Here is a 23,521-nt window from a genome sequence, read left to right on the forward strand (position 1 = left end):
CTGACAAACTACATAAGTAGTTTAGCGGGTTTAAATGTGAATAAATAAAAAAAAAAAAAAAAAAAAAAAAAAAGAAGTAACTGAAAAACTAGTTAAGAATATTAGATAAGATGGATATTTATGCACACAACTTCATAATTCATTATATTCAAATTAGGCAGGTGAGAAGGGCTGTAGCGGCGATGATAATGAATAATTAGAGATGAAGAAAACCCAAAAATAAGCACATTCTGTAAACATGCCACAATGTATTGTGATTGATTTTTGCAGTATGTGACGAATCAAATTTCGTCACAAATATGAGTTATAAACTGAGAGTGTCCCGCAGTGTGCGCCCAAAGACAAGTGTTGACAGACGGGGGTTTTAAAGAAAGAAGTGAGTGGTGCGGGGTAGGGCGACGTGGTGTAGGGCGACAGGTCCTACGAGAGGAACTAGGACAGTGTGTAGGGCGACAGGTCCTACGAGAGGAACTAGGACAGTGTGTAGGGCGACAGGTCCTACGAGAGGAACTAGGACAGTGTGTAGGGCGACAGGTCCTACGAGAGGAACTAGGACAGTATATAGGGAGACAGGAGAGAGACGAGCTAGTTAGGAAGAGGTTCTTAAGAAACAAAGAAAATGAGTTGTACAAATTGGACAATCGATATCGCCGGTTAAACTAAAAAGTGAAGTGGACATTACTAAAAGAGGATAATAAACGAACGTATTGTAAAGTGCTGTTGCGATTTAAAGTGTCAAACAAACATTGCAAAACTAACAGTTCAACGGATAGTGCTGCAAAGTGCCGATGTATCTTGTGAACATTAAATAGTGATAAACCAAAATAATAAACACTGCGCGCCACCCACTGCCCACCGCCACAACCCCATTGTTGCATTCGGACGACACCGCGCCTGGAAACGCCCCCGCGGAACGCAGAAGATTTCACGAAGTTAGTTGTATCCGATCCATATGACAATTAGTTAAGATTTAGATGTAAGTAGACATAAACATAATTTAGATTTAGTATTAAAACTTGACAAACCCAATTAAAATCGAGACTCATAATTATTAGACGTTCTTAATTAAATTCACCTCCCTAATCCCCGCCCAAGCAACCCGAATTGGTGAGAAGGCAGAGTGTACGGCTGAAGAGGTAAGTATAAAACAGCAATATATTTAAGTATTATTCTGAGCTAGTTGCGGAGGATATGTTGACGTGATTTTGTCACAAGTATTATGGTAAGTTGCAGCTCTCCTCCATCAAATGGGAGATGACAGGGACGCTGCTTCTTGTTCTTGCGAATGGTGGGGGGGTTAGAGGTGGACATCTAGGTCTGCGAGCCAGTATAGGGCCTCATCATTCTCTGTGGTGATTGAATGAAGTGGGCATTCATTGACCACATGTTCGGTGGCATTCACACTGAGCCAACCCTTTAAGGCTCCACCTGCGCATCACGTGGGCACAGTGACTGCGGGAGCATCTTATCCTATTGATGTACCAGAGTTTACGAGGCAGTGAGAACAGAGGCTGTCTCTCGGTGGGGTCGTGTACGAGATGGGCATTTATCACAACGGCCGATTGCCACTCAAGTTTCCACCTAACTTCTGCAGTGAGAGGTAATCGGAGGAGCCTCTTGCATTTCATCCATATGGGTTTTCAGGACTCTCGGCAGCATGCAGGATGAGAGATGATATCATTGTGCAAAAGGTATTGCGTTAGTTAGCAGCGCCTCATTGAATTTCCTCCTCTCAGGGACCCTGTAAAGCTGTCTGAAACATTGGTTAAAGGAAGAGGAAGCACGACATGGCATATTACCTCGTGTCCAGGGAAATCGGCAAGCAAATCATCCAGCTTCTTGGGGGGCTCTTGATTACGGGGGGCCGGGCTCTCGGTGCGGGGGAAGGGCGAGGCGCGGGGGGCACCATCCACTGGGAAGGGCGGGGGCCCACCGGGAGCCCCAGGACCTCCCGGGCCTCCTGTGTTGCTGCTGTTGTACGTGTAGTTGGTAGTAGTGTACTTGTACACGGAGGGACCCTGGAATTATTAAACCAATTTTATTGAATTATTCTCATTAATTGGAGCCAGTACGCCATTACGCTAGTACGAAGGGACCATTGTGCTCCTTGTTTAATCACTCGAACGATAGCTACCCAAATTTGGGTAGGTTAAAGATTTTATTTTCAACTTTTCGCAATCTGCTAATAAATTTAGTTGCCAGCTTGACTAAGCTTTTATCGTATACCAAAGATGTCAAAAACAAAATAAAAAAATATTTTGTATCTTGTTGTCTGCGTTTAGACACCATTTTAAATTGCTTTCTACAAATTTTCTATCTATTTACAAATAAAAAAATAGATGTATTAATATTTGTGACTATTATAGACTTTTCAAGTAACAATATGCAGGAATATAATATTCAATATTGTACAAGGAAGGTAGGGCAGTCTCGGTAACTAACATACAGAATTCACTGGTTTATGTTTGTTTATGAACCTTAAACATAGGGTTAAGGGTGAAATATAGGTGGACTCATTGGCTTTAACCCCTCCGACTTTTCGCGAACTTGAAGCTAAAATGTCTTTATCGAAATGTCAATTTCACGAAAACGTTGTGTTATTACCGCCTCACAATCAAAGCTCTATAAATGAAACATTACTGAACGGAGCCGAATAGTAAAAACTGTTTTAGAAAGGTTACAAAATAGGCTTTCAAATTGTTGTATCATAAATAAATATTAACATTTGTAAATATTTAAATTTAGAATGGAAACATGAAAAAATTGTAAAAATGACTCACCTGTAATGTTTTATGTAAAAACGATACTAAAATCACGGATAATGTAAAAAAAAAACACTTATTTCATCGTACAAATGTACAATAAACAATTCTGTCACTTCACTTTTTGACCATTTCATACAAAATATATTTTTAAAAAAACAATTAAACTTGCGAGGCGGGTCGGCACGTCAAACGGCTTTCTTGGCGTCGTTTTACGATTTGGCGGGTAAAATTTGCTTCCACTGAGTAGGTCTTTTTACGGGTTTCTATGGATAACTTTGAATAGAGATGTGAAGCTTCATTCAATACGAATATTCTACTTTTTGTTTTAGGGATGTCACTAGAAGAATAACGGAGTTATGACGATTTTTGTGGAAACACACGCGTTGACGTGTAAACACGCTTATTGTACTTGACTGCTATCGTTATTTTATCGTGTATATCTGCTTACGTTGCTGACCGGTTAAACCACAGTAAGCAGTTTATGTTTCCCTATTAATATTTTGAGGTATGATTTTTGGAATGAGCACGGCCTAATCCAAAACCGAATGTCCGGAAATTTCACTCGAGTGGATAAACAATCTACAAGTGATCAGGTAAACATGTTAAATTTCACTCAAGTGGATAATAATCTATGAGTGATCGGGTAAACATGTTAAACATATTATAAATTAAATTAATTTAGAACTTTTAAACCCCGGGGTCTTTTGCAATTTTGTCATCAAGTTACTTTAAAAGATCTGGCAGATTGATAATTTATTTAGAAATATTCCAGGTTGACATTAATTTTCAAATATATCTGCTGTTTTTGAATGTATCACAAAATGAAATACTATTTTTGAAAGCAGATGAAAGACTCTTTCAGATTGTAATATTACAATCGGACAAATGCAATTAAAAATATTTAAAATTTTGATTTAAAAAATAGAGGAATTTTTTTGCGATTGTTTTATCGTTTACCTAAACACAACATCTGATTGAGGAGATTTTGCACAAAAACGGCGCTATACCAATTGTTTTGTTTACTTGTAAACTGTAAAAATACCACTTTATACGAAACAAAAAAACATATTATAAAGGTTATTGTCAAAAATTCACAAAGTTTGACGAATCTTTCACAAAATGAAAGCAACGGCAGTCAACGATTTTTTGGAATATATTATAATTATTTGGAAGTGTCTATGGTAAACTTATAAATACAAATACAGAGTGTGGTGTTTCCAGTTTCTAACACTGCTCAAATCATAATACATCTCACAGTAATACAAAAGGAGATTTATTTATTTATCTATCAATATAAAGTTTATTACGTGTATTTATCGACATCTGTCTCACTAGGGTAAACCTGTGTCGAGACAGACGTATTCAGATACTCAAAGAATATTTACATGCATAACTAAATCAAAATACATATTACAAGGTTGTATACACTTTAAACTATGGAGTAGGTACAGGTACGACAATATTATAAATATATATGAAAAATAAATGCATTTAGTTGGAGGACGTAGTTACAAAGGGGTTTTTATAAAATTATTGATTCTAATATTTTATTTTGTATTTGAATTGTTGTTATTGTTTACGTGTAATTTGGTTTACAGATGTTTGCGATAGTGAGGCGCCCAATACTTGTTATCCATTTCTTTATTTCATGTTTGAATTTGGTTATTGACTCTGTTTGTCTAATCGTGGCTGGTAGTGTATTGTATTGATTACAAGCTGTGTATTTAAAATGTCTTTGTTCAAAGGTGGCTCTAGCAAAAGGAGTTTGGAGAAGTTCTTTATTTTTTGCTCGGGTATGGTGTATTGTTTGAGTTGGTTTGTATAGTGTTTTGCTGTTTTGGTGTAAATTAATCAAGATGGATCTTGCAAAGAGCTGTTTTTTTATGTCCATACCATTGATAGTATTGAAGATAGTATCAGTGTTGGTAGAAATGATGATAGATGAAATGACTTGAGTCCGTATCAGTTTGTGCTTCAAAGTACACATGAATACTCTACTGCTATCGATGTACTGTGTTCTAAAGGGCACAAGAAGAACGAAGGGGTTAAAGAATTAGATTCGCAACGTTTGTAAAATATACTCACATTAGGCCCCTGATTGTTGGGCTCTACAGGCACCGCATACGTGGGACTGTTAGACGGGTAGAGCGTCGTATTATCAGGATACCTGCCGTCCAGCGTGTTGGTAGAATTGGTGGTATAGTGGGTGGTGCGCGTGGTGGTCTTGCTGCTGTCCAGCTGCGGCTGGGGCTGCGGGGGGTGGGGAGACAGCTGGGTGTGGGAGTAGTGGGGGCACACGTGGGGGGGCGCACCCACCACAGTGGTTGTCTCGCGGTAGTGTGCGGGGAGGGGGGATTGGCGCATCGGAGAGCTGGAAATATAAAAATTCATGAGTTATTAATTTCAAATTGAATAAATCGTCAGCCAGTCTCAAACCAACTTCACTACAACTGACATCACTTGTTTAACTACCACATACTTAAAAAATCATAATACATTTTCTTTATAATCTTGCATTTAAAAAACTGTAGTGCATCAATTTAAAACTAGCAGGTAATTGAACCAAATCACTTGAGAACTCTAGAAGATGGCGGCCAAAAGTTTGTATTTTGACTTCGAGATTCGAGTTCCACTCCCCCCAAACCTCCCCCTTACCAATTATGAATATTATATCAAATACTATAAAATGAAAACTTCAATAGGTTTCTTTATCATAATATAAAACTAACTAACTAACCATCATGCCGTTTCCCCGCAGGGGTAGGCAGAGAGGACGGACCACCAAACAACTGGGTCTTTGCACACATTCCTTGCATAATTCACATTCATACATACTCTTCTATTATTCTGATTCTTGACATGGCCTGACTAAAATATCTGATTCACTTGGTCGCACCATGTCTTCCTCAGGCGTCCCCGACTTCGGCTACCATTTACACATTTGCATCATATATTCTCTTTACACTACTTTCAAGCGTCCCTTTCTTGATCTTACTCATTACGCTTACTTATTTTTTTTTTTTTTTTTTGGTATACTAATGTTTAAGACAAGATTTTTTTATGCATAGCACAAAGGGTAACAATTATTATATAAGCAATAATTATTAGCCTGAAACACTCATCCACATTGAAAAATCTCCTAATAAAAGATACATGACGCCAACGGGACTATATAAAATAAAGTTGGTTGTTTCAGGTGAAAAAATGTAACAAGCAGTAATTGTTGAATGAAACACTAGTATATATTGAATTATTTCGCGGATAAGAGATAAGCCGCCATAGCTCAGTGGTCAGAGCTGTCGACCAGAAATCGAAAGGACACGGGTTTAAGTCCCGTTGGCGTCATGTATCTTTTATCAGGAGATTTTTCAATGTGGATGAGTGTTTCAGGCTAATAATTATTGCTTGTAAAATAATCATTACGCTTACACCTGCCTTGCACTCTTTGTGGATCTCCACATTTCTCACACGATCGTTCATGGTTTTAGCACACATACGCCTCAGGGATCTCATTCTACAGCATTCAGTCTACTTTCATACTTTCTCTGCCAGTTCCATGCCTCACTTTCGTACATCAGGGTAGGTATCAGAACTCCATGAAGATAGCATCAATATAATACAGATAGCCCAATATACATTATGAAGATGGAATTATTGTTAATGACTGTTTTCATACAAGCTTTCTCACTGTCTGTTTTTATGTAAACAAGCCTGGTCAACAGACGTACAAAGCTACAATTTTGTCTATACGTAGACAATGCATTTTTACTCCAATTCCACTGGTACCGAGTTTTTTGTACTTTTTTGCAGTACATATTGTATTTAAAACAATTAAACAATATAATATATAGATTTAGTAACATGTATATAATTAGTGGTTTTTAAGAATTTTTGCTGATTAAGATTTTATTTAATGTTTTAATTATTATAAATTTAATTAGCGTTACGGAAATTATTTATTAAAAGGGATTAACTGATTATTTCTCCACCAGGTTATTCCAGCTTGTTTTAATGTTATAATGTTTTATACACAACTTTATTAAGTGTTTTTTTTTTTGTAAATTAAGAGTCACCACTTACAAACAGATAAAATAACACAAATTCGAAGGAAATAAAGGAATATAATAAAATTGAAATGAAAGATTAATTTGGTTTTGGCATGAGTTAATTTTTTTTATATTACAATGTCTTTATACAAATGTTTTTTAATACATGTTCTGTAACTAAGTAACCAGAAAGCTCTGCAGGGGTAATACATGTTCTGTAACTACGTAACCAGCACGCTTTGCGGGGGTAATACATGTTCTCTACCTAAGTAACCAGAAAGCTCTGCAGGGGTAATACATGTTCTGTAACTACGTAACCAGCACGCTTTGCGGGGTTAATACATGTTCTTTACCTAAGTAACCAGTACGCTTTCCAGGGGTAATATATGTTCTGTAACTAAGTAACCAGAAAGCTCTGAAGGGATAATACATGTTCTGTAACTAAGTAACCAGCACGCTCTGCAGGGGTAATACATGTTCTGTAATTAAGTAACCACCATGCTCTGCAGGGGTAATACATGTTCTGCAATTAAGTAAACAGCACGCTCTGCAGGGGTAATACATGTTCTGTAACTAAGTAACCACCATGCTCTGCAGGGGTAATACATGTTCTGCAATTAAGTAAACAGCACGCTCTGCAGGGGTAATACATGTTCTGTAACTAAGTAACCACCATGCTCTGCAGGGGTAATACATGTTCTGCAATTAAGTAAACAGCACGCTCTGCAGGGGTAATACATGTTCTGTAACTAAGTAACCACCATGCTCTGCAGGGGTAATACATGTTCTGCAATTAAGTAAACAGCACGCTCTGCAGGGGTAATACATGTTCTGTAACTAAGTAACCACCATGCTCTGCAGGGGTAATACATGTTCTGTAACTAAGTAACCACCATGCTCTGCAGGGGTAATACATGTTCTGCAATTAAGTAAACAGCACGCTCTGCAGGGGTAATACATGTTCTGTAACTAAGTAACCACCATGCTCTGCAGGGGTAATACATGTTCTGCAATTAAGTAAACAGCACGCTCTGCAGGGGTAATACATGTTCTGTAACTAAGTAACCACCATGCTCTGCAGGGGTAATACATGTTCTGCAATTAAGTAACCAGCACGCTCTGCAGGGGTAATACATGTTCTGTAACTAAGTAACCACCATGCTCTGCAGGGGTAATACATGTTCTGCAATTAAGAGTGGGTTATAGGGCATAATGGTGATTTGCTGGAAAACAGCTCCCTAAAACGGCTTAATACTACCTTTCGTATGTCATTCTCAGACTTCATATTTTTTTATACCAATTAATGGACTATTATTTTTCAGTCTGCCTATTTTTTTTTGTAGTTGTTGTAGGCATTCGACTATAAAAAATAAAAACATTGATACACCATACAACCCACTTTTAAAACTTGGATGTATGATTATGGCGTCAATAACGGCTTTACACTATATTTTTAATTTAAAATATGTATATAATACACACATCTGTAGAAGTACGGCCTCTTATTATCGTTATGCTATCTGTGGATATTAACAATTAAATAAATACTTCATCTTGCACCAAATTTTCAACGCATTTCACAGTTTTTTACTTATTCCGGGATGGAAGCCCCCGGTGATGGCGGTGGAGCTATAGGCTCCCTGTTTTACGGCGTATATATTTCGAAAATGCCATCAAAATGTTTCATTAATGGGTCTAAAAGTAGAATACCGACTCACTTAAAGAATTGCAATAATCTTATGAAGCTACGAAAACAGTAAGTACTCACAAATTCTCTTTTTTCATATAAATTTGACGTATTGTATATTTTCAAGTGTCAAATCCAACATTCTATATGCGTTAAATGCGTTCCTTTTCCTAACGGTTAGCACTAACGTCATGTTGTTTACTGGCGGCATCTTTATGCAAGTGTGTGTGAGAGAATTCATTGTCTTTACGCGCTCTGACTAAGTGGGAGATTGGACGTTTTTTCATAGGGCACGTTTGGTAATTGAACCAAAAATTACCATCTCACGCCGGATCATTTTTAGTTCATATCACCTTTCCGCGTATAAACACGTAACCATTCACACATTGTCAAATCAAAGATATTATATCTATGTGTTGTGTTGTACAGTTTCAAATAATTATATTATTTTTCTCTTTGTAGATCAACACATGATTTATCCATAGCAGCCGGAAAAAATACTCCAAACAAGGTATGCTTCAAGTAACGAATAAATGAAAAAAGATTATTGTTTAGTTGTACTAAATAACACAGTATAATTTAACAAATATATAAATAAAAAAATAAAATTTCTTTTATTTCTCGAGGTCAATTTATTAATGATGTTATTAATATGTATAGATATTCTATCAAATATAAAATTAAGAAATTCACCAAATAAATCCACCTTCGATTTTCTCTAAAACGAAAGCTCAAATAAAAAAAGTCATAACCCAAAATTGTCAATAAATGAAAGGTTATTCACAAGTTATCCATTTATAGGACAACTTTTTTTAAACGATACGCCCTTAATGGTTTTATTTATGTATTCTATATTCATTTTGATGAACAGAAAAAACTTTTTTTTTCTTAGCTTTTTTGAAATTTTCGATTTTCCAGCGGGTTTTTTTCTGACCGGTGTCCATTTAAAAAAAATGATATAAAATTATTGTTTTCATTACAAAACGACAGGTTGGTAAGGAAAATGTACTTTTATTTATTTGCGTTACAGGGGAATAACTGCTTTGATAATGTTATAGAGAAACTGACCAGGACGCGATTTTAGTAAATTTACTCAACATGTGCGAACTTCGGGCGGTTGGTTCGATTACACCTCTGTGCGTTACCTCAGAATGATTACAACCCAAGGGCTTATAACTTGGAAACATAAAGAAATATAAACCTTAATGTTGCAGGTCTCAAAACTATCCGTTTTTAGCTTATGACCTATAAAGGGTTTTACCGTTTATACCACGAGTTTCCGAACACCGTGTAAAACAAACTATATGTATCGGAAATGTTCCTCAACACTAATGACAACAGCAAGTAAATGATGAAACATTTATAAAAAATGTCAAATTAAATGCTTTACCAAAATAGTAGGTTATGCAAATAAGTCATACCTTTTTACTAAGTTGTTTGTTTTACTTAATATTTCACATTCATATTATACGATCATTGCTTTGCGACAAACGCACATGTGATGTTATATTTTAACATGTTCATTAATGTACAACTACCGCCCTCTAGTGACAAAAAAATGAAGACATTTTGACAGTTTGCGAAATTTCGCTATCATATAACAAGCGCTTAAGTAAACAGCACGCTCTGCAGGGGTAATACATGTTCTGTAACTAAGTAACCACCATGCTTTGCAGGGGTAATACATGTTCTGCAATTAAGTAACCAGCACGCTCTGCAGGGGTAATACATGTTCTGTAAGTAAGTAACCAGCACGCTCTGCAGGGGTAAGGTTTAAGGGAATTCACCATAAAAGAACTCGGTCTTGGCATAAGCTCATCATTTCATTCACATTCATACATACTCTTCTGTTACTCTGACTCTTGACACGGCCCGACTCAAGTATATGATTCACTTGATTGTGCCATGTCCTCCTCGGCCGTCGTAATTTAAATAGCTTTCATCATTCATCCGCTGTACATGCCCGAACCATCAAAGCGTCAAACATAGTTTCACCACACAATCAGTGGCAGTGCATGGTCATTCTCAATGAGGGTTCAAAGTTTAGAGGAACAATAAATTTATTTAAATCTTCGTTCCATCGATATAGGCAATGCTCAAAGCTCAAGTTTTGTGCATTCAATAATGATATCTTATTTTATATTGTGTTCCGCTTTCATCGAGCACTCAAGTATGACATCATTTGAAGAAGTTTTTCAAAATTTAAGGATTTCATTGCATGCCACCACACACGATGATCTCATTTGTACAGCGTTCAGTTGACTTTCATCCTTCTTTTCAGCTCTATGCCTCACTATTACACATCCTTCCATGTCAGTCTAGGACTTCAGGCTTCGCCCTGTGGAACTCATCAATCCCTGCGGGGAAGGACTGGAGCGGGCATTAGGTGACCGCATGTTCGGTGGTCTACACCGCACCGCATTCACACCGAGCGCACTCTTTCAGACTTGATCAGAGTCTAAGAGGCAGTGAGAACCCATGCTTTCTCTCAGCGGGGTTGTGTACGAGACGTTATGTAGCTATGTTAATGTATATTAGTATCACCAAATACCAACCCAACAGGTGTAGACGTATTGTTGAAGTGTGTGTTGACATACGTGCGCTGATCATCCTCTCTCCTTCTCTCGCTGGTGCCGTAGAACACCTGCTTCTGCTGATCCAGCAGCAGCTGCTCGCTGGTCAGGGTGGGGCCGCCCGAATGCCCCGTGTGGTTGGTGCGGTTGGTGTGGGTGGTGTGGGTCGTGTGGTTAGTATGATTGGTGTGGTTCACCCCCGGGATGGGGAGGGTGGCCGGATCCTGGTCAGCAGGCACCTCGTAAGTGTAGGTCTTGACGGTGGTGGTCACTTTGTTCATTGGGACACCAGTCTAGAAAAATAAACAACATTAAGCCTTCGGGCTAATTTGTTCGCTTTTGGGAACAATTCATATGGTCTCATGGAATAACATTATGTCTCCCTTACTGTCATTGTGAGAGAGATTATAAAAACGTGTTAGAAAGAGAAAACACCACACTTTTTATAAAAATCTAGAAGTTAATCACAATATAATTAAAACATGTACCTTTATCAAAACGAACGCAATTTGAAAAAAAATTATTATTCTTTTTATTTTATAAACGACAAAGACGTGAGGTGACAGTAACGTTTGCAAAACATTTGTCTAATAAAATTCGTGTGTTTTTCTATATTTTTTCATTACCAGTAATTTTAGTTACAAAAAACGTAAGGTAATTTCCAGCTGCCTTTTTGCTTATGACGGCAGAATAGGCTTTCAACTGCAAAAAAATGGGGTGGAGCGCTTCATTCAAGGTGAAGCATTACGAAGTATAATGTGACAAATTAAGTACTTTAGAAAATGATCGTAAAACATTTAAACATTTGTGCTTTATTGCATAAGGAGTGTGTGATTTTGCGGGATTCCGAATGTTGCATGCAGAAATGCATCGCTTTAATAATAAACAGTGCAGTATATTTTTACCACGGTTGTGATTTGTCCGGTAGGGGGACCATGGCACTTGTCACACACGAGGGTGCCGGTGCTGCTGGGGTTCCCTCCGACGAGATGCGATTCTGCAACCACAAAAACATAACATTCAAATAACAGGAGAACAAATCACATCATTGGTGGGGCACACAGAAGGACACATTAAAACATGACCCAACTGTGACCTGGCATCTGATGACCTCCCTGTTGTTCTTGCGGAGACTGGTCATGTACATCGTATACTTGAAATAGTTAAAGTTAAAATTTAAGCTTAGAGTACAAAATGTCACACTGCCCGGTATCGAAACGGATCATGTGATACGCGCTCCATCTCGTGTGCACGTTGCTTTTTGTTATTTATTGTGTTAAATGACATCTACCTTAAATAAGTTTAGGAATCGCCCATTAAAGTTAAATATTTCATGTCCTTGCTGGTACACCCAGTACACAGTATGCCCCAGATGAAAGGCATGACCCACCTGTGACCTGGTTCCTGATGACCTCCCTGTTGATCTCGCGGGAGTGCGTGGCCGCCACAGCAGGCAGCCATTCCACGTCACGGTCAACCTTGGTGAGGGTGCTGTAGCCTGATGACTTGACCGGGGTGGCAGAGGATCTGTAGTCGAAGGAGGAACTCTCCATGGTATCTGAAGAATACCCTCCTGAAATTATAATACTTAATCACATGAAACTAAACCAACTTAATCCCTACTTAATTTTATCCCTTACAATGGTGGGTTAGGCGTTCTTCCCTTTATTTTGGGTTTTTTCGTAAATTCGAATGGCAGTGCTGCAATATCGCGGCTCATGTACCGTGATGTCACACGCTTTTCGGCCGGACGTAAATATCAACATTGTGACGGCTTATATCTTCGGTACTATTCGGTATTTTCCAAAAATTCAATTTTGTAAATAACATGAAATTTCATAGTGGGAGACAACCTTAGTACAACATGTTATGAACATTATAAAGACAAATAAAGATTGTTAGAATAGGCATTTAAGGGGGACGTATCCATTTTAGGAAGTAAGAGTTTCATAATTGCACGCACAGATGGCAGTGCATAGAGCTTGCGTGGAAGTCCGCAAGATGGAGCCAGTGGCCAGTAGTCGCCAGGGCCAGTGGGAAGGCTCTCAGAGAATCTCTCTGTGGCAAATTCCAATTAGCCAGCTTCTAGTTAGGTCGACTATCGAGTCACCTTTATAATACGTGGAGTATTAATAAATCGAACCATTTTATTATTAAACTCCTTTCAAGACGAGTTGGAGAACTGTATGTGCGAACACAACAATAACAATGTTAAATTTGAATTTCTGCAAAACATTCCAACCTTTGGGAACGTGTAACAGATTTAGAAGCAGAAGAGAATGTTTTACCTTTGTAAGGTTTCCTCTCTTGATCTTTCTGCAGATCATCCAGCAAGGAGTCCAGTTCCTCGATGTTCTGGCTGAGATCTCCCTTGCGCGAGCTGGAGGTGGAGCGTGTGGAGCTCTGCAGTGTGTTGGTGGCGCGGTGAGGAGTGCTGGTGATGGCGGGCCGACCACTGTCCACGTAGCGGTTGCTGGGACTATGGGCAAACTCGTATTGCTAACGGGAGAGAACAAAACAGTTAGAAAGGGTAATGTTTTGGTGAGAAACGGAAAAGCCAGTAGAAGAAAATAATTGAAAATTGGTAAATCAAATTTAGTATAATCTACGATAGTATAATTCCACATGAGTGCAAGACGATGGGTCGAGAGAGTCCGGCTAGAGAGGTCAAAGGGTCTCCCTCAACCGGCCCCTAAGACCTGGAAAAACCTTAATCTATGAATTAGGCACCCTTGCTAAACACCAAACTTGGCAAACCACTTGGGGTTATTAGGAAATAAAGTAAATTATGATGGTATGATTTGAGATTTTTATGGTCAAAAGTATTATTGTGATTTTGGGGTATGTTATGTTGCGCTTCCTCCTTCTTTAAGGGGGGGCTAGGGTTTTAAAATTATTTTTTTTTGCATTTTTTAATTTTTTTTTAAATAAATGCTTAATATGTAAAGAATATTGTGTTCAAATTTCAAGTTGATTGGAGCAAAATTGACGAAGTTACGAGTATTTTTATACCTGTCGGATTTTAATCCCTACCCGACCATACGTATAAGCCGAGCAGAGCAGGAAGCTGAGAGACAAACTAAAGAAGGCAGGATTCGTCGTAGACAGGAGCAAAAAGGTGCTTTAGACATCATGGATGATAGCAACATCCTTTATGGACCTGGCATTGATGATTCAGTGTGAGGTAAGCCGATAAAATTTGCTTATAAACGTTTAATACCAGATTTGTTAGTGTTCAAAACTTTAAAGCGTTTTTCCCACAACTCACGTTTTCAAAGTCGGTGACCGTCATAACATCAAAACTACTGCACCGATCCTTTTGAAATTTTGAAAACGATTTCTGTACATAATTTACGAGGTAACGCTGGAGAGTTTTTTTCAATTCATTTGTTAATAATTATTATTTTACAATAACAAATTAGCCGATTTTTTTCACTAAAAATAGCGTTTTTCCCTTCAAAGTGTTCCAAAAAAGTGAAAAATTAAAATTTCGAAAAACCCTCCCAGCGTTACCTGGAAAAAACTATTATCTAACGAATGAATTTGATTTTTTGATTTCAGATGACCCCGCACCGAGTTATGAGGGGCACCGCCATTCTACTTTTTTTTGAGACACGTCCGAATAATTGCTGCCATTGCCGTGTTTTTTAATATTTCTCCGTGAAAATTTTATACAACATTCTTAAAATGTCATACTTTACTGTCCTATTAGATTTAATAAAGAAATTTCAACTGTGTTGTCACAAAAAAATACCTTTTTTCGTACGAATTAACCCTAGCCCCCCCTTAACCATCATTTCGGCCAGCGTTCCAGGATCCATCATTGGGGTAGATGAAGGAAACAGTAACGCTGTCCAAAACGTTGGTTATGGTTGGTTAGTAGGTTGGCTGGAGGAGAAAGCGTAACATGGCATAATATCCTTAACATTATCTGAAAGCATGTAGCAAGGCCAAAGAGATTTGTATAAAGATAGACTGGCCAGGAGTGGGGTATTTCCTAGAAGTTGTCAAAACAAAGAACTACCCAAACAATCGTTATTATCATTGTAGCACCAATGATAATGACAATGACAAATTCACCATGGGTTAACTATGATGGAAAAATTACTTATCGAGTTTTGTAAAATAACTACAAAGAACAGCAATTCAAAATTACAAAAGGCTTTCCCCAGGGCTCCCACTTGGGACCATTTTAAATTTATTTATTAAATCTGTTGTTTTTATCATATTATTTATTTAAATTGTAAACATTATTATCTACAGTGTGTACATTGTACATTAAGATCTATTTAGCCCAACAATATTCAAACATAAGTTCGCTTTAATACATTTTATGACTTTAAATAGAACTGTTTCATATGGTGAAATGTAAACCATTATAAACCAAGCAGAGTTAAGACTCTGGATGTGCAAAATGTAGTTGATCGATTTATTGTACCAAATAACTAAATTAGAAAAGTGTTTCTTTATGTAAAATCCCGTGGGGCTTCTACATAAATAAATAAATCGATTGAATCAGATCAGAGAAATGCAAAGAGAGACGAAAGCTAAAGGAGATATTACCTCTACAGTGTGAAGGTCTTTTCTGTCATAGGATCCCTTGGGGTCCTTCTCCTCCTTGTATTCATAGTAGTACTCCTTGTTGCCTGCTGGAATTTTCAAACAGAACCCTCAGAATGTTTACTAAGCTTATTATGTAATAGTTACTTTTTTACACTACAGTATATATTTTTTTACCTGGTACACCATTCCCTGGTTGTATGAGGCTGCCGTATTTACTGGGCAGGAGTTCTGCTTTCATCGAATCTGAAATTCGAAAGCAAAATATTATTTAATTTTAAACTAGTAACAACATAATGTAGGCGACACATTACGCTATTAGCATCATAGCCTGGCCTATTGCAGCAATTATCAAAATAAATGTTTTGCATGAATTTATAATATTTTTATTGCTAGATGTCCTAAAAATCAAACAAAAGTTACATAAAACAAAAATAGTGGTATGAAATATAATACTACTAATGATTATAATCGATCTATTCATTTGAATGAATAAACAAAATTCGTTCATCACAATTTGATTCGACTTTGACTTTCAACATGTTCAATTGTTTAATTTAAAAAAAGTTTAATTTGATCAAATTGAAAGAGTTGAAGTCAAATTAAATAAATGACTGTCGCTATCATCAGTGTAATGTTTTCGTAACTCACGAAATGGTACTTATTTGAACAATTTAAGTACTTGCCATTTGTTTTGTAGTGCGTGAAAAATATATGGACTTTATGAGTATTAACGTAAATAAATACGACTATTGTTTTTACGGTCGTAAAACTTAAATACTAGTAGATTTCTGCTCGGTAAGTGGAATTTTATGTTAAATTAGCTTTAAAAGTGTAGACTAAAGCTGTAGAAATGTTGTAATTTTGTAAAATTTGGCAAATTTGTTTTTACTAACACGATAAACGGTATTCCCCAGGGCTCACTCTGTGGACCTCTTTAGATTTGTTTATGAATACTGCAGTTGTTATTTTAATATCGTAAATTGTAATTATTATCCACAAAAATAAATGAGTCGTCGTAAAAACCAATTGAAATGAAATAGAGTGCTAAGTCACATTTTGTTAGTGAAATAATTTTCGAGAAATTCGAGAGGGTATACAGTTGACAATCAATCTTCCCTAGGCTAAGGAGGGATCAAAACAGCAAAAAAAATCGGTCAAATGATTGCGGTGATTGGGTCCGCAAATGTCATACATTTTTAATTTTATGTGAATACCGCTCAAGAGTCTCAACTGCTCCCATCCCAACCGTCTGGACTACGTAAGAATGTCGGTAATTGGTGAAGGATACGGGAAATATGAAGGTTGGGAAGTACCTGGTTATTAAATTTCGATTCTGAATGGTGGTATTTCATCAGGGCGATACTGAGAGTATCTGCGAGTTATTGAATAACAAGCACTGATTGAATCCTTACCAAAGTCTCCGTCATCATACGCTCCCTTGGTGGAATAGGTCCGGTACTCGCTGTGCTTTGAAAACGTCTTCTGCGCCATGTTGCCGTCTCTGTCTCTCTGGACCTCTGCTTCTTACAAACAATCTGCAAAAAGGAAAAATATAAAATTAACCATATCTCCAAGGTAGAATACACATACGGCATAAAAACCACCAACTTACGTACGTAAAAGCAGTGAATACAAAAACAGTCTTCTCTAGAGTCAAATACATGAATAGAAAGATTAATTCACAACTTTACAACCCACTCAATATCCTATATATAGCTAGGTGTCTTGCAAGAATGAAACGAAAAACATCACAATATAAAATATTCCGCTGGCTTGTTAGTTCAGTTGTGTCTGCAGATATACTTAATTACGCAAGAATTACTATATTACCAGTTGGACCAAAGTGGAAAGCCGTCACCTGGATCTTGGCACTAGACACTGTTTGTTTGGCACAGGTAACAGGTAGATTCGGCAACATAATTAGTGTAAACCCACGCGTTTATGAAAGTTTGTAAGTTGAATCGCGTAAAACTATTCTGGTCATACGGATTTTAGGTTAGGTAAAACAGAACCGACAGAAATACAAAACCGGTGTCAATACTGATTGCGAAAATCTCCAAAATCAAAGATGAGTGCTATATTTATTCGCAAAGAGAACTAATGACACAGATATGTCTTAAATGAGACTGTTTAATTGTTGTTATTTGTTTTTGGGGTGTTATGCCGTGTTGCGCTAACTCCTTCTTTAGCCAACGTTTCGGACAGCATTGCAGTGTCCATCATCAGGGCAGATGTGTTATTTTGCTCTGCTCTGATGATGGACACTGCAATGCTGTCCGAAACGTTGGCTAAAGAAGGAGTTAACGCAACACGGCATAACACCCCAAAAACAAATAACAATAATACTTTTGGCCGTGAAAATCTTAAATCATATGAGACTGTTTAAGTATGTGAATATCGCACAAGAAACCAAACTGCTCCCAACCTTGAGCCAGTGAAACTATGGCTTCTCCAATTGGGGTATGTTTTTGAGGTTAAGAGTAGTGGGGATGGAGATGAAGAGGAGGATGGTGGGAAAGTATATGACTGTTCAGATATGGTCACCAAACACGGCTAAAGTCATTTCAAACAACATTTTGATTCTGAATGGTGGTCTTTCACTAGGGTAATACTGAATGTCTTCCACTCTGGAAGGTGCAGCAAATAAACTATAGGTATTATTATGAATCACTTAATTGTGAAATATTTATAAATTTTATTTGCGAATCGGGATTTGAACCCGCGACCTCTGGATTCGTAGTCGAGGACCTTACCTTAAGTTATAAAAATCGCTATGAACAATGGACTCTAAGTGGGACTCGAAGGGAGCTGTGGATTTGGGCAAATGAACTACGAACTGCCATCTTCGGATTGGTAAGTTACCACCAAGAATCAGCAAAATTGGAGACCATTAGGGAAGGATATCCAAAGCTAGACGCTAGAAGACTGACGAAGGAAAAACATTATGTTTGTTTCTTAACAAACAAGATTATTTTTCTCTTAATCCGCTTCACTCTCAATACGCAATATTTCACTTTCAAATAAATGGATTTAGCTTTATTAATTCAAAACATGATTTATTATGTCGGGGGAGACGGAAAAATACGCACTTTTAACTTTAATTTCATTTATTAAGTCACTTACGCGATATTTCAATTAGTATGCGAGGCCGTTATAGTCGCAGCCGACGGTGACTATGTTCATATCAAGAGTTGGATTATATTCATAATAACGTATTAGAATTAAATCACAAACCAGTCTATACAAACCTAACGTAGCCCACAAACTACTTGAAAACTGGGATATAACTCTAAAGGGGACGCGAGCAGGCGTTATTAAAGGTTCCCCAACATTTATAGTAACTTTTAGTAATAATATAACTAAATTCAAGTATTAATTCAAAGTAAACATTCTATATTTACCGTGAAGCGGAATTCGTAACCTTTACCCAAACAAGAACCGGCACGCACTTTGCATCACTTCTCTACCAATAACACACAGCACAACAATATGCATGGAAACAAATACAACAATCTCCGCCAACCTACGATGACTGATTTATCGTAAAAATTAAAGCTTTTAAAATGATTTTTATAACAAAGTTTAAAGTTTTTAGTTTCTTTTTAAAAAAACATTTACAATTATTTAGTTGATAACGCCACAAAACTTGTTCGGCAGCAGATTTAAAATGTAGATTTTTGTGTTCTCTCCCTTCTAGAGATAATTGCAAAAACTTAACTTGTAAAAATAACACTTTTAAGAACACGAAAGAAAAAGCGTGGCGAATGACACCAGAAAAACACACAAAAATAACATATTACTAGCAAGTTCCCCAAAACCGTTTTGCGTTGCTGAACGATGCCAAGTCGTGACAATACTAAATTAATTTCATGCTAAAAATAGTGGCGGGCCGGTGGGGCTAACTCTCAAACGACCGGAAGTTTGGTCATAAATTGCCTCGCAGTTTCGCGGCGTTAGCGAGACTTTGAGATGCGTCGCACACTGGGGAGACATTCACAAAAACCCGAAGAAAAGTTATTTGTAAAATATGCACGTCTGGTGTTCTAGTTAAAAAAAACGAAGACTAACCTCACCGATTGTCGGACATTAATTTATTTTTCGTTATTGCGAACTCCATAACGTCACAATTAGTAAATTACGTTTAGTCAAATTTATCAATTTTACAGGAGAAACAAAAAACTGTTTATTTAAGCAAAATTGAAATTTAAAAAATTGGGATACGATTTATGTACATAATAACTAATTGTTTTATGATAAGAGAAGTTATAACAATAAATTTTAGACTTTTTTATTTAAAGTATGAAGAATTCTAAGATTCAATCGAAGATCAGAGTTAATAATTGCAAATAAATCGACAGTAAATCAACACCACCCTAAAACATAGATATTTTTTCAGAAGAATAACATTCTTTAATTAAGTTTTTTTTCTTCATTTTATTTGTTTTTATTTCTTACTAGCTGCGGTGCTGTGGCTAAATCTAGCTGTGCAGACAAAGAAAAAAATAGAGCGTGTTTTTTGTACGTCCAACAGATGGCGCTGTTTTTTATTTAATTAAAAAAAAACGACATGTTTTACCCGTCACATGTGACATCTATATGATATAGGTATTTAAAAACACACGCGCATTCGAATGCAATATTGTATCAAAATTTCTAGGGTAATCGGTGAAGAACTTTACATTTTTATTTATGTATAGAAGATTATTTCTATTACTTGATAGATTTTTTGATAACTTATAATTATTATCATACAGTTTTAAGGTGGCATTCAAATATCAATTAGTGAAAAAATGGAATATTTAAGGTGACGACATTTAATTTTATCAAAACGGTTTACAATTCAATCTAATAATACACTTATGGTATTTTTTTCATAAAATTGTTACTTTATTACATATATTATTATATATTTTAGACAGGAGTCCAATAATTGAAACTATTTAACACGCATCGGGCTAAAATTTCAACAAAAAAATCCACACGAAAGATATCAGAACATTTCAATTATATCTCTACATATTCAATTAATCTCTTCTATGTTTTCGAAGTTCAACATATTCCATTATTATTGTTTACACATATGTTTGACCTATATACTCCATTCAAATGCATGTTCTCGGTGAATTGAATATATATTATCAAAATGTTAGAGGTCTGCGAACTAAGACTCATGTATTTCTTTCCAGCGTTCTTAGTGCCAATTATGACGTAATATGCTTGACTGAGACTTGGCTTCTGCCAAGTATATTTGACTCGGAATTATTTGATAACCGTTATGTAGTGTATCGTTGTGATCGCGACTATGTGCGGTTGGGACAGGCGCTCGGCGGTGGATCACTGATTGCAGTGCGCCGCGAACTGCCGACGTGCCCCTCAACCTCTCTCCCTCCTGTCCAACGCGCAGAAATAGCGACAGCAACTCTTGCACTAGGCCCTAGTGGGCATGTTTCTAAACTACGTATATACTGTTCATACTTCGTGCAGGGCGCGGAGCAGATTAAATCTTTAAGTGACTTTTTTGAATTTATATCTGCGTTGTATACAAATTTCCCCAATGATGAATTCCTTCTATTAGGAGACTTCAACATATCACATGCCCCATGGCTTCTGCCTTTGACCGCAGACGGTGCTCTATTACTTAACGGATCTTCAATCGATGCACTTACTTCAACTCTCTCTGATTTCTTAGACTTTACTGGCTTCCGTCAATTCAACAACCAACTTAATATAAACGAACGTATTCTCGACCTGGTAATCTCGAGTAACGTGTGCACGGTAAGTGGTTGCAACACTCCACTAGTGCCAGAAGATGCACATCACCGCTCCTTAGAGTTGGCGCTGCGCATATCCCGCGAGCCTTCCCTCCAAACCCCGCGATCGCGCACGGTCCGCTCCTATCACCGCGCTGACTATGTACTGATTAATAGCGCCTTGGCAGCCGTTGACTGGACAACGACCTTAAACAGCAGTAATGTAGACTTACTCACAGCGCGTTTCTATTCTGAATTAAATAAGGTAATTGACGCACACGTACCATCCAGAACAGTTAACATAGACTCTAGATATCCTCCGTGGTACAGCTCTGCCTTAAAAAAGTAATTAAAGAAAAACTTAAATCTCATAAAAAATACAAAATTTATAACCGTTACTCAGACTATCATACTTTCTCTCTTCTTCGAGAACGACAAAAGTGCATGCAGAAAGTATGCTATGACAATTTCATTAATATGGCCGAATCTAATATTAATACCGATCCCAAACATTTCTGGACATTTGTTAAATCTAAGCAAAAAAGCTCTGAACTACCTAACAATATGTATCTTAACTCTCAGCATGTATCGGGTGGGGAAGCTATAAGTAACTTATTCAATATACATTTCCAATCCTCCTTCGAATCCCACACCCCGTGCACCTCGTCTACCACTCGAGTATATAATCCAAACACCTCAGTACTCAATCTAAGTAATGTTAATATGGACGCTGAATTAGTTTGTAAATATCTTAAATCATTAGACCCTACCAAAGGCAGTGGGCCTGATGGTATACACCCAGTGTTTTTAAAGAATTGCGCTGGTGTTTTATGTTATCCGCTAAGTCAAATATTTAAAACCTCACTGTCTTCTGGCATTTTTCCGCAGCAATGGAAAAGCTCATATGTTGTACCTATATTAAAAAAAGGAGACAAGCACAATATTGAAAATTACAGACCGATCTCTAAACTAAATGTAATGGGTAAGCTTTTTGAAAAAATTGTTTATGATAATATTTTTCCTTGTATACGGCCACACATTATTCCGAATCAACACGGCTTCATGACCAAAAAATCAACAGAAACTAACCTTTGTGAGTTTGTTGACACAGTCCTTGTTGCTATGGATAACGGATATCAAATAGATGTAGTCTACACAGACTATTCCAAAGCCTTTGATAAAATCCCACACAGCATTTTAATTGAGAAAGTCGAAGCAATGGGTATACACGGTGACCTCCTTCGTTGGTTAGCCTCTTACCTCTACAATCGTACACAAGCTGTAACTGTTCAAGGGTTTTGCTCTAGTTTCGTGCCCGTAACCTCAGGAGTACCCCAGGGATCTCACCTTGGCCCTCTTTTATTTAATATCTTTATGAATGACGTTAGCATAATTATCCGTAATTCTCAGCTATACTTATATGCTGATGACAAAAAGATAGTCAAAATCATAAAGTCTGAGATGGATTGCATAGAACTCCAGCATGACCTTGACTCTCTGGTGAATGAATATTGTTTAAAAAATCACCTTCTTTTGAATGCAGACAAATGCAGCGTCATATCTTACTCTCGAAAGAAACACACAATATTATATCCCTACAAAATTAAAAACAAACTCTTAAACAGGGTAAATGTGATTAGAGATCTTGGAGTCCTAATGGACAGTAAGCTTCTTTTTCAATCTCATATCGAGCATATTACGTCGAAGGCTTTGAAAATGCTGGGATTTATACTTAGAGTATGTTCAGTTTTCAAAAATCCACAAACATTTAAGATTCTCTACATATCTTACGTCCGAAGCCACCTAGAGTATGCATCAACAGTGTGGAACCCTCATAATTCTACATATAAATCAAACATAGAAAGAGTTCAGAAAAAGTTTTTGAAATATGTCTCTTACCGCATGCGAAATGATGAAAACAATGTGTCCATGAACCTTAAAACTCTTGATCAACGCCGAGATATCAGAGACCTAGTAATGCTATATAAGATAATCCACTATTTTATTGATAGCCCATACCTTTTACAAAATATTCATTTCAGATGTCCATTAAGAGTAACTCGATCTCCGGACACATTTTATATTCCTAAGAGCAATACTAATTATGTTGAAAATGTATTTATAAGAAGAAGCTGTA

The 23,521-nt window shown here is 37.0% G+C and overlaps 1 protein-coding gene across 8 annotated transcripts in view; it reads right to left on the reverse strand.

The window, feature by feature from the left end:
- LOC149409971 (uncharacterized) overlaps positions 1 to 23,521 on the reverse strand; it is a 107,408-nt gene that overhangs the window by 8,715 nt on the left and 75,172 nt on the right. For 2 of the 8 annotated variants that reach the window (XM_089649306.1, XM_089649305.1), the window contains 9 exons: positions 17,047 to 17,169; positions 15,809 to 15,877; positions 15,635 to 15,720; positions 13,360 to 13,570; positions 12,462 to 12,644; positions 11,977 to 12,068; positions 11,054 to 11,364; positions 4,851 to 5,136; positions 1,800 to 2,018 (listed from right to left, as the gene is read on the reverse strand). In XM_089649306.1, coding sequence (XP_089505432.1) covers positions 1,800 to 2,018; positions 4,851 to 5,136; positions 11,054 to 11,364; positions 11,977 to 12,068; positions 12,462 to 12,644; positions 13,360 to 13,570; positions 15,635 to 15,720; positions 15,809 to 15,877; positions 17,047 to 17,125 — 1,536 coding nt within the window. In that variant the 5' untranslated portion in view covers positions 17,126 to 17,169. Of the gene's footprint in view, positions 1 to 1,799; positions 2,019 to 4,850; positions 5,137 to 11,053; positions 11,365 to 11,976; positions 12,069 to 12,461; positions 12,645 to 13,359; positions 13,571 to 15,634; positions 15,721 to 15,808; positions 15,878 to 17,046; positions 17,170 to 17,246; positions 17,335 to 19,035; positions 19,188 to 19,252; positions 19,400 to 19,434; positions 19,471 to 23,521 lie in introns of those variants that run through there. The other 6 variants (XM_089649308.1, XM_089649312.1, XM_089649311.1 and 3 more) reach the window with 6 other exon arrangements.

Source organism: Hesperophylax consimilis, chromosome 29 (genome assembly GCF_061612785.1).
Source record: "Hesperophylax consimilis isolate HC1 chromosome 29, BYU_Hcon_1.0, whole genome shotgun sequence".
Lineage (NCBI taxonomy): Eukaryota > Metazoa > Arthropoda > Insecta > Trichoptera > Limnephilidae > Hesperophylax > Hesperophylax consimilis.